Here is a 12,325-nt window from a genome sequence, read left to right on the forward strand (position 1 = left end):
CACAGACTAGTCTGTCTTCATGTGTATTTTACTGGATTAAGCGTTGCCCCTGTAGTGTTTGTCTCAAATTAGAGATGATGATGATGATGATGCCATCTGCTGGCTCTGGTTGCACTAGCCAAAACCATACAGAACCTTTGAACTAAAGCAACAAACCCTTTTTCAGTCACCATTATTTGTTGTTGAGTATATTTTACGTGTGTGTGTAAATATATATGCCACATTTTCCACAGGAGAGGCTATAGACTTGATTGAAAACTGCTATATTAGAAATACCCACAATATTTTGTTATGTACAGTGATTCTTTTTGAGGTCTTATCCATTTATGTTTTTTAATTGAATAATTCTTTATTGGAGAGTTTGTTTGTAATGTCTAGGTTGAGAAGTTTGATTTTAAATGATTAGGTAGGGACTTCGTTTGTTTAGAAATTGAGTTGTGACGTTAACCTCATATTTCCCTGTTAGTTTTTTTTCATCAGGGATTCTACAAGATGGTCAAACTGAAGAGGATGGGAATGAGATGAAAAGGTTCAGGATGGATGAGACCAGGGTTTGCAACAAATGTTGTGCAGAATTCTTCAATGAGACAGAGTTTCTTGAACATCAGAATCTCCACTCTGCCATATCGGCTGCTGTGGACCCCCTAAGTGCTCACCTCTCAGCAGCTCTCTGCCGCAGCAGCCCTCATTAGGAAAAGGACGGGCAGTCAGAGCCTCTCTATGGAGACCATGAAACAGGGTAAACGACCTCACCCCAATGGCATCCCCAACTCTATGACTGGAAGTCTGGGGTCCATGCCCTCTGAAGGAGACATGTTAAAGGGACTCCCAGAGCTGGCTAGCCGCCTCCCAGCATTACTGCCTCAGTCCCCAGGGACCATGGCATTCCAAAGCCCCTTCACTGGTCTTCCATCAGGGGTGGATCCTTTGAAAAAAGTGAAGAGTAAGATCCCCAACATGATGCCAGACTCAAAAAACATGTCTGGTGACAACATGTACAAGCACAAGTGTAAGTACTGTGGGAAAACCTGTGGCTGTGACAGCGCCCTCCAGATCCACTTACGCTCCCACACTGGCGAGAGGCCCTTTAAATGTAACATCTGTGGAAATCGCTTTACGACCAAGGCACATCTCAAAGTGCATTTCCAGAGGCACCAGAAGAACCCGTTGAAGAAGTTCAGGATGAACCCACACCCTGTGCCAGAGCACCTCGACAACATTCCCACCAGCAGCGGCATCCCCTATGGCATGTCCATGCCCATAGAAGAATCCAACATGGTAGACATGAAGCCAATGCCTACCCTCCCCATCCCAGGTTTCCAACCATCACCGCAGCAGGGCTTCAAACCTTCATACGATGGCTTTGGGGGGGACTCGTTCTCCCATGGGCCCTCATCATCAGGAAACAGTGGTGCATCCATCTCCTCAAACATGTTTAACCATGAGATGGGGTCGGAACAGAACCAGGAGCCCAAAGACCTGATGGGAGCGCTCCATCACATGAATGGTAACTCAGAAACTGCTAAGCTACAGCAGATGGTGGATGGGCTGGAGAAGAGGACCAATGACCCCAACGAGTGCTACCTCTGCCACAGAGTGCTCAGCTGCCAATGCTCCCTCAGGATGCATTACCGCATGCACATGGGTGGTCAGATCCCCAACACCCCTCTTCCAGAGAGCCAGTATGAAGCCTCTGAGGAGATGGACTCTTCTCTGCCTGACGAGAAGTCCATGGAGGCCAACGATTTTGATGAGAGCATGGAAGATCAAGACACTGAACTAGATGCCCAGGAGAAGCCAAGTGACACATCAGATTCTCTCCCACTATCTGCCTCTGAAGAGCAGCAGCAGAACCAAGCTCCCCCCACCATGTTCTCTGGTATTGCTGCTCTAGAAAACCACATGAAGAACCTCGCATCAGCCCTCGACCTGCAGCGCCAGACCAGCACAGCTTCAGAAAGTGACGGAGCACCCAAGAAGTCCCCCTCTGCACCTGGGGAGCAGGATTACCAGAACGACCGCAGTCCAGCAATCTCCGACACTCTGTCCTTTCACTCCTCCTCCCCAGTGAACAGTCACATAGGCAGCAATCAGTCCAAGTCTCCTCTGTCTGCCATGCATGAGGATTTTGCCCGGAATGGGCAAAGACCAGATTCTGACTGTGGCAGCCAGGATGCCAATGAGTCTAGCGGAGCTCTGGACTTGACTGCACCCAGTTTCACCCAATTGATTAGATTAATCAAAGAAGAACCTGGCCTGCCTTTCACCAATGGCGAATATTGTGAGTGTGTAACCCTTTTTAATTAATCTACAAACGCATTACATAAAACATTATTGAAATCGCCTCATGGCTAGGTGAATTGAGTTTGATTATTCATTTGGAATATTGTACAAAAAAATAATAATAAAATAAATTCCCCCCTCAACAGCTCCCAGCCATATGCCTTTCATGAGGGTCCCCCCGAGCCAAAACCATACAGAACCTTTGAACTAAAGCAACAAACCCTTTTTCAGTCACCATTATTTGTTGTTGAGTATATTTTACGTGTGTGTGTGTAAATATATATGCCACATTTTCCACAGGAGAGGCTATAGACTTGATTGAAAACTGCTATATTAGAAATACCCACAATATTTTGTTATGTACAGTGATACTTTTTGAGGTCTTATCCATTTATGTTTTTTAATTGAATAATTCTTTATTGGAGAGTTTGTTTGTAATGTCTAGGTTGAGAAGTTTGATTTTAAATGATTAGGTAGGGACTTCGTTTGTTTAGAAATTGAGTTGTGACGTTAACCTCATATTTCCCTGTTTGTTTTTTTCATCAGGGATTCTACAAGATGGTCAAACTGAAGAGGATGGGAATGAGATGAAAAGGTTCAGGATGGATGAGACCAGGGTTTGCAACAAATGTTGTGCAGAATTCTTCAATGAGACAGAGTTGCTTGAACATCAGAACAACTGCACTAAAAGTCACCTCTCTCAGCAGCTCTCTGCCGCAGCAGCACCCTACCCTACCCTACCAACACCCTACAGGATGAACCCACACCCTGTGCCAGAGCACCTCGACAACATTCCCACCAGCAGCGGCATCCCCTATGGCATGTCCATGCCCATAGAAGAATCCAACATGGTAGATTTGAAGCCAATGCCTACCCTCCCCATCCCAGGTTTCCACTCCTCCTCCCCAGTGAACAGTCACATAGGCAGCAATCAGTCCAAGTCTCCTCTGTCTGCCATGCATGAGGATTTTGCCCGGAATGGGCAAAGACCAGATTCTGACTGTGGCAGCCAGGATGCCAAGGAGTCTAGCGGAGCTCTGGACTTGACTGCACCCAGTTTCACCCAATTGATTAGATTCATCAAAGATTATAAGAGACACAGAGTGCTCAGCTGCCAATGCTCCCTCAGGATGCATTACCGCATGCACATGGGTGGTCAGATCCCCAACACCCCTCTTCCAGAGAGCCAGTATGAAGCCTCTGAGGAGATGGACTCTTCTCTGCCTGACGAGAAGTCCATGGAGGCCAACGATTTTGATGAGAGCATGGAAGATCAAGACACTGAACTAGATGCCCAGGAGAAGCCAAGTGACACATCAGATTCTCTCCCACTATCTGCCTCTGAAGAGCAGCAGCAGAACCAAGCTCCCCCCACCATGTTCTCTGGTATTGCTGCTCTAGAAAACCACATGAAGAACCTCGCATCAGCCCTCAACCTGCAGCGCCAGACCAGCACAGCTTCAGAAAGTGACGGAGCACCCAAGAAGTCCCCCTCTGCACCTGGGGAGCAGGATTACCAGAATGACCGCAGTCCAGCAATCTCCGACACTCTGTCCTTTCACTCCTCCTCCCCAGTGAACAGTCACATAGGCAGCAATCAGTCCAAGTCTCCTCTGTCTGCCATGCATGAGGATTTTGCCCGGAATGGGCAAAGACCAGATTCTGACTGTGGCAGCCAGGATGCCAATGAGTCTAGCGGAGCTCTGGACTTGACTGCACCCAGTTTCACCCCAAGATTAATCAAAGAAGAACCTGGCCTGCCTTTCACCAATGGCAAATATTGTGAGTGTGTAACCTTTTTTAATTAATCTAAATTACAAACGCATTACATAAAACATTATTGAAATCGCCTCATGGCTAGGTGAATTGAGTTTGATTATTCATTTGGAATATTGTACAAAGAAATAATAATAAAATAAATTCCCCCCTCAACAGCTCCCAGCCATATGCCTTTCATGAGGGTCCCCCCGAGTCTGGTCAAGCTGGAAATGCAGATTCCTCCAGAGAGCCCCCTGGGTGCCCATGGCCTGTATAGCTCCCAGATGGCCCAGGGGATGGGAGGGCAGCCCATGGGGTCGGAACAGAACCAGGAGCCCAAAGACCTGATGGGAGCGCTCCATCACATGAATGGTAACTCAGAAACTGCTAAGCTACAGCAGATGGTGGATGGGCTGGAGAAGAGGACCAATGACCCCAACGAGTGCTACCTCTGCCACAGAGTGCTCAGCTGCCAATGCTCCCTCAGGATGCATTACCGCATGCACATGGGTGGTCAGATCCCCAACACCCCTCTTCCAGAGAGCCAGTATGAAGCCTCTGAGGAGATGGACTCTTCTCTGCCTGACGAGAAGTCCATGGAGGCCAACGATTTTGATGAGAGCATGGAAGATCAAGACACTGAACTAGATGCCCAGGAGAAGCCAAGTGACACATCAGATTCTCTCCCACTATCTGCCTCTGAAGAGCAGCAGCAGAACCAAGCTCCCCCCACCATGTTCTCTGGTATTGCTGCTCTAGAAAACCACATGAAGAACCTCGCATCAGCCCTCAACCTGCAGCGCCAGACCAGCACAGCTTCAGAAAGTGACGGAGCACCCAAGAAGTCCCCCTCTGCACCTGGGGAGCAGGATTACCAGAATGACCGCAGTCCAGCAATCTCCGACACTCTGTCCTTTCACTCCTCCTCCCCAGTGAACAGTCACATAGGCAGCAATCAGTCCAAGTCTCCTCTGTCTGCCATGCATGAGGATTTTGCCCGGAATGGGCAAAGACCAGATTCTGACTGTGGCAGCCAGGATGCCAATGAGTCTAGCGGAGCTCTGGACTTGACTGCACCCAGTTTCACCCCAAGATTAATCAAAGAAGAACCTGGCCTGCCTTTCACCAATGGCAAATATTGTGAGTGTGTAACCTTTTTTAATTAATCTAAATTACAAACGCATTACATAAAACATTATTGAAATCGCCTCATGGCTAGGTGAATTGAGTTTGATTATTCATTTGGAATATTGTACAAAAAAATAATAATAAAATAAATTCCCCCCTCAACAGCTCCCAGCCATATGCCTTTCATGAGGGTCCCCCCGAGTCTGGTCAAGCTGGAAATGCAGATTCCTTCAGAGAGCCCCCTGGGTGCCCATGGCCTTTATAGCTCCCAGATGGCCCAGGGGATGGGAGGACAGCCCCCTAGCTCCAGTGCACAGCGCAGATCCACCAAGCAGCACCTGTGTAATACTTGTGGCAAGAACTTCTCCTCTCCTAGTGCCCTGCAGATCCATGAGCGCACTCACACAGGGGAGAAGCCCTTTGTCTGCACCATCTGTGGCAGGGCCTTCACCACCAAGGGAAACCTCAAGGTAAAGCAGAATATCATAGAGGGAAACTATTATTGTCTAGCCTGGATGCATTGTTTCCCGTTATGTGGCTGATGTAAAAAAATAAGCATTAAAAATACTTTTTAATTAGTAGTAGAATTTAATAATGGACTATGGTCCTTCCATGTGATGTACAGTATGTGTTTTTGCTATTGCTTGTAAGTCAACATTCACTTTTAGTGCATGATTTCGTAAACAAGCCATTTCTATTCCTGATGAAAGTTTGAATATGTGGTGTTTTTTTTTCTAGTCTCATGTTGGAGCTCATATGCGGAACAGCTCAGCAAGGCGTGGCCAGCGTCTCTCCTTGGGGTTATGAAGATGGACAGGTCCCACTCTGGCCTGCCTGCCACCATGGCCGAAATGGAGAAGAACGGCTCAGCGAGCGGGCCGAAATCCCAATTCCCACATTTCATGGAGGAGGGAACAATTGCAGTGAATTAGTTTGAAAATAGAAGGCTGTTTTTTGCTTATTGTTTGTTCACTGCAATGTACAGATTGAATGTTCATTGGAGCACTGTTGGTACTAGCCACTTGCTCTTTATCGGGCACAATCAATACTTTTCAAGCGTAGAACTCTCAGTGGATATAATGGTGCAGCTCATACTTTTGCTATCCTTTGAATAACTCACCCCTTAAATAAATGTTCTCGTAGTTTTTTTATTTATTATAACTTGATATAACTACTGTAGTTGTATTAACTGTTTTGTTATTTTCCTAATATGCGGGTATTTTTGTGTGAATCCTTTTAGTCTTGTATCCAGAAGTTGAATGTATGGCTTACTTGAAACTGCTTTAAAATTCAGAATGTCTCCCTGATGACACATACTTTGAAGGATTTTGTCTAGCATTAGAAAAGCTTCAGGGTATGGTCGATATAATAGACACAATTGTTTTAGTGTTTATGATAACCACACTGTTGTTTATCCTTTTTCCTCTGTACATGACTGACCTACTGTTCTCCTAATTGTGTGACATGACTTTTTTATAAAATTGTACAGTTTTGTAATGGTGAATGTTGTTGGCATGTTGCCTCAGAGGGAAGTTTTTTGATCATTCAAAATGATTGGAAGATTCTCTGAGGCGCTCTTTTTAAAAAGAGCAAACCATGTCAGAACTGCTTTGAGGTTGTCTCTACAATTCAAGAACTGTTGAGCCAGTTAGGCTTGTTTACAATGTGAATGTCCTCTTTGTTCTTTTTCATTTGTTTCCTTCATCTAAATGTTACGTTCTGGTCTTTTGACAAATAAAAATCAGGGTGACCTTTCTAACATTGTTTCCTCAGTTTTTCTACCACTACTAGAATTGCTGCTCTCGAAAATGTCTGACATCGCCATAATAATATTAATATATTATTTCAAAGTGAATTACTTTGGCTGCTTTAGGAGTGTTGTATCCAAACGTACTCAGGACAAAAGAATAGGACTGGGTGAGTTCTTGCTGCTTTACTTTAATTTGCATATGGGACAACTGATTTCCATCGAGTCTCCTTCAAATGACTTTCTTGGAGTAGTTGCTGATCTCATGTGTCCCAGCAATGGAATACACTCTATTACAATGTTCGCTGTACAATCAATTTGCATCCTCAACCAAATCAATTTGCATCTTCAACTAAAACTGTGTGCCTTCTGGTCACATTGTCTATCCCACAATCAAATCTAATAATTACAGTCTCAACTAGTGACCAAATACATTGAGGTCAAAATAATGAAATATTGGTCTTGGATGTATTTATCGAACACCACTAAAACAGTTGGGTAGGCAAAACAATGATAACCAGGTATCAAAAACATGGAGGTAGGTTTTTTTAGGGAGGAACATGTCATTGATCCAAGATCTATAGCTTATGGTTTTTAAATGTGACATCTTGCAGGCTGGGAGAGGTGGGGCAGGTGCTCATAGGCATGTCTCCTTATCAATTAAGTCAAAATACGTCTAAAGCACTCTAGGATCAATAAAAAAACACTTATTAGAACTACATCTTACTTAATTGCACTCCAAATCTATCTTGTTTGATGAAGTGACATAGCATCAGCACTGATAAGGCACAATAGAGAGGCCAACGCCAGCCAGTCCAAAGCAGCCACTGACAGACAGCGGGGTGGATTTCGCCAAGCGTCAACGGGGGCTGCAGGAATGACGGACAATATTCCTTTACAACCAGTGAGACACAAAAAAAGACACGACAATAAAAACAGGAATGGGTAAGAACACTATGGGCGTTGAATAGAATGTAAATGTAATTACTGAGAACGATTTTAGGCGGAGTGGGAGGCTGTTATTTCGCTTGTCCGCTACTAACGAATGAATGTAATTGTTTACAATAGCGCAGAACTGTAGCTGACATTATATATAACGTTCATACAGAATATGCGTATTGTAACCTATTTTGTAAAACAAGTGATTGACGGGCAAGGCTAGGGAAATACATGTGTAATAGAATGTGTGTAGTTCATTGTCGCACCTCAGAGAGAGAGAGAGAGAGAGAGAGAGAGAGAGACAGAGAGAGAGAGAGACAGAGAGAGACAGAGAGAGAGACAGAGAGAGACAGAGAGAGAGAGACAGAGAGAGAGAGAGAGAGAGACAGAGAGAGACAGAGAGAGAGAGAGAGAGAGAGAGAGAGAGACAGAGAGACAGAGAGAGACAGAGAGAGAGAGAGAGAGAGAGAGAGAGAGAGAGAGGGAGGACATCCTTGTTCCGGGTGCTGGCGGTGATGGTGAAATATAAGTGTCCATGCCAAATATAGTTATTTGTGTAGGCTATAGCCTGGGACTGGGAAATGGGACGACCAAACCCATGCCTCAAATGTAGGTGGAGTAAACCTCCATGTCTGACTGGAATGATGTGTGTCATTGCGTCGAACCAGCACAGGGCAGGCCTCGGAAGAATATTCAGGAGCACTTGTTTACAATAAACGACAGCAAGCTATGTGCGGTACACTGATGATGTAACTAGTTAATGACACATGCATTCATCATAATATGTCCTTACGTGAAATGGAATGGAAATAACGTTCATAAAAGTGTATTTATGATGGTGAAAGGCTTTCTACTCCTGCCTCAGACCCTGTCTGCAGCAGTTGATGACAACCAGATGGTTATTTGCTCATCGTGAAATATGTGGGGGGGGGGAAGTGCAATAGTCCAAAATGCAGCAGCGAGTTTTAACCAAAACAAGCAGAAGAGCTCGTGAGATTCATCAAAATAAGCCTGGATTTTCTTTTAGTGACATTGATGGAATACCCCCCTAATGAGAAACAAGACAAAGGACACAGGCGTTATTCTCCTGCTCTCTGGAGCATCATCAAGGTGTTTAATTACATTGGGGGGAAAGGCTGCAGTGATGAAACAGCATGATGAACACCAGCACAGACACGCCCTGGTGCTGAACATAGCATGATGCAGTGTTTCCTCCAGGATTTTTCACATTAGTGGCGGAGCGGTTGTCTTTCGCGCGCATTTTTTTCCGCGTGCACGCGCATAAAACGCGCACTGGCGCTCAAAACAAAGACGTAGTTTCACCAAAAACTAGAGGGTGGCAACAATTATAATTTCTTAAATAGCGGTTAAGTCATTAAAGCCGAGCAGGTGATTTTATATAGAAGGTGATCAAATATCAATATATCCTACAGCTGCAGCGGAACATGCGGAACGCGCATTACACACACACACACACAGAGAAAGATCAATACGAAGTAGGCCTACATGAGAGTACACGCACAAAACCGGCTAACGTTACTCATTAACTGTTTACACAAGTAAAATCACAGTGTGACAGTCAGATGGAGCATTCGGTAAACAACAACAGCAAGGTAATGCTATCAGTTGAGTTAAAGAAAACCAACTCTTACCTTTGAGGACACCAACATGAGACCTGCTTACCCGTACCTCCGCCGTTCTGTTCGTGGTGATTTTAGAGGCAATAGATTATTTTTGCCCCGCGCTTATTGCTATGAATAATTCGAAGCTAGGTGCTTGCACGTTAGGTGCGAGAATGCTCGGTTAACCCATTAGCGGGAACATTATTTGTTTCACAAAATAGGCTGATTTAATTGACCATGAACATCAGAGACATACATTACGAATGTTCATTTAAAATACTCTATACTGAGCACTGGTATAAGAACATGAACCAGAGAACAGCAGTAAATGCAATAACCCACAGTCGTCGCTGATGATGTTGCATTTTCGATTAGGATACGGGATTAAAGGCACCGGCGACGGGCTAAAAGAGAAATCCAAATGTCCTGCTAAATTCGGACCAATCACAAAACTGTTTTGAAAGCGCGTCGCCTCGCGCCGCGCGCCTGTTGAGAGCGATTCAGTCTCGATTGCAGTGCGAACACAAACGACGAGGTTAATTGCAACATTGTAACATATTGTAAATAACTACGCCCTAAATCGTAACGAAATGTTGGTCTGGAAGCGGCCTAAATCTAGCTTCAATCTGCTTTTTTTCTGTTCTCCGGTCATAATAACTCGCTGCCTTTCTGCGCAGCCTGAATCAAAGTGGACTGTCTGAATCAATTAGTGGCGGCCCGCCACGAATAAATGCATATAGAGGAAACACTGTGATGAACACCAGCACAGACACGCCCTGGTGCTGAACTCAGCTAGCTGTCACAAACCCTTTTTTAAGTTCCTTTTCATAAGAATCACGAGTTCTCTCCTCTGTCCTGAGACGGATACCTCGACATTAAAACAAACAAACAAATAAAGAGACCACTTCTGAGTACCTCCCCCTAGCAGGGCAGAGAGTCATTAAGGGTCAGATTTCCTCTGGCTTCCTCTGGTGGTTCAGAGCAGCCCGGTGTGGACCCTGGTGGTGTGGGACCCTGGTGGTGTGGGACCCTGGTGGTGTGGACTCTGTGGTGTCTCTGTGGTGTGGACCCGGCCGGTGGTGGTTCTGGTTAGAAGCCGGTGCTCTTGCCGGTGTCGGCCACCTTCAGGTCTTTGGCCACCAGGCTGGCCGTCACAGGGTGCATGGAGGCACGGTGGGCCAGGAAGATCCTCACCGCCTCCTCACGATACTTCTCAAAGTTATACACCTCTCTGCCACACAGGAAGAAGAAAAAAACTAACATATGTCATACAGAAGTAGTAGTGAGTTGTTGAAGATTTGACCTAGCGGGAGCATGTGAAGATTGAATAGTAGAGGTCCCAGGATTGATCCTTGAGCGGCACCACAAGTTATTGCAATCCACTCAGATATAATTTCCAATGGAGACACAATCCTTTCTGTCCGCTAGATAGGTCTTAAACCAATTCAGGGCAGTACCTGAAAGTCCGACCCAACTTTCTAGTCTGCCAATCAGAATGGTTATGGTTGTAACTTGTTTGTAATGTAAGTGTGTCTGCGTCTGTAATTTGTTTGTGATGTATGTGTGTCATCGTTGGTGAATTGCATTTTTATCTCAATGAGACAGACCTGAATACGGGTTAAAAAAAAAAAAAGTTCAGTCTTATTCAGTTCAAGATAACACAACAATGAATCCAGATTCCAGATATCGTTGCCGGCGGTTACCTGAAGAGTGGCCGGGTGAACTTCATCCTGCCCTGGTCTGTCGCCATCTTCAGTGCCATGGCAACCATGTCCTCCCACTTGGACTTGACACACATCCGCAGCCACCTGGGGGGGGAGGGGGAGAGAGAGGGAGTGGAGGGACAGAGAGAGAGAGAGAGAGACAGAGAGAGAGATAGAGAGAGGGGGAGACAGAGAGAGAGGGGGAAGAGAGAGAGAGAGAGACAGAGAGAGAGGGGGAAGAGAGGGAGAGAGAGAGAGACACACAACAGGTGATGAGACACATAGAAGCCTTTTCTCAGTTGTTAGGAACTAAACTGAACTCAACAATATGTAAGGAGAGGAGCCTAGATCTTCTCCTCCGATGGGGTTTTCAGAAGGACGTGAGTGGAGGAGAGGAGGAGTCGTGTTCCTAGCCAATGAGAGAAGGCTACAGAGAGACAGACATGCTGCAGTGGAGTCCATGCGTCACTCACCTGAAGCGTATCTCAGAGTTGTTGAAGGCGTTGAAGTCGTACACTTCCTGCATCCGCTTCATATGGGTCAGGGGGAGGGGCTCCTGAAGAAGGAGGAGTCACACACACACACAGTCATAAGGCAGCTTCGGAACGCTGAGCAGTTACCATGGCGCCAACATTCCTTTTCTTTTTGTTGAACGTAACTTTCACTTGGGTGAGGCTGGCGACATTAACCTAAACAACCATCAGTCATGTGGGGCTGTGTGTGAGGTTGCCATGGTGACCAGGTAAGTGACAGGTGTGCTTACCTCCTGCAGGAGGAGAGACAGGAACTCAATGAGCTGGTGGGTGGAGAGAGTCTTCACATCCACTTCACTGAAACCTCCCAGATCCCCCTCTTCAGCCTAGAGAGAGAGAGAGAGAGAGAGAGAGAGAGAGAGAGAGAGAGAGAGAGAGAGAGAGAGAGAGAGAGAGAGAGAGACAGACAGAGAGAGAGGGAGGGAGAGACAGACAGACAGACAGACAGAGAGAGTGAGACAGAGATAGGGAGAGGGAGAGAGATAGAGAGAGAGAGAGAGAGAGGGACAAAAACAGAGAAACGGGCAGACTAACACACTACACACTACTACATGCACTTCAGACACTGTATGTGACAGAATGACAGTATGACAGAATGACAGAGTGACAGAG

At 45.8% G+C, this 12,325-nt stretch overlaps 1 protein-coding gene and 1 pseudogene across 2 annotated transcripts in view; one reads left to right on the plus strand and one right to left on the minus strand.

The window, feature by feature from the left end:
- The first annotated feature begins 536 nt into the window (after positions 1-536).
- LOC308163845 lies at positions 537-5,976 on the plus strand (annotated as a pseudogene). Its single transcript has 5 exons — positions 537-2,281; positions 2,830-4,065; positions 4,219-5,181; positions 5,335-5,639; positions 5,908-5,976. The product of its transcript is annotated as an uncharacterized misc_RNA (transcript).
- A 4,364-nt stretch (positions 5,977-10,340) lies between these two features.
- Positions 10,341-12,325, minus strand: part of LOC308163846 (leukotriene A-4 hydrolase-like) — a gene marked incomplete at its 5' end in the record, with an annotated part of 17,319 nt that continues 15,334 nt past the window's right edge. The window contains 4 exons of the mRNA XM_080538031.1: positions 10,341-10,708; positions 11,181-11,285; positions 11,654-11,736; positions 11,944-12,039. Of these exons, the coding sequence (XP_080394157.1) occupies positions 10,567-10,708; positions 11,181-11,285; positions 11,654-11,736; positions 11,944-12,039 (426 nt within the window). The 3' untranslated portion in view covers positions 10,341-10,566. The remainder of the gene's footprint in view (positions 10,709-11,180; positions 11,286-11,653; positions 11,737-11,943; positions 12,040-12,325) is intronic.

This window comes from Nansenia antarctica, assembly GCF_963989245.1.
Source record: "Nansenia antarctica genome assembly, chromosome: 8".
NCBI classification, from domain to species: domain Eukaryota; kingdom Metazoa; phylum Chordata; class Actinopteri; order Argentiniformes; family Microstomatidae; genus Nansenia; species Nansenia antarctica.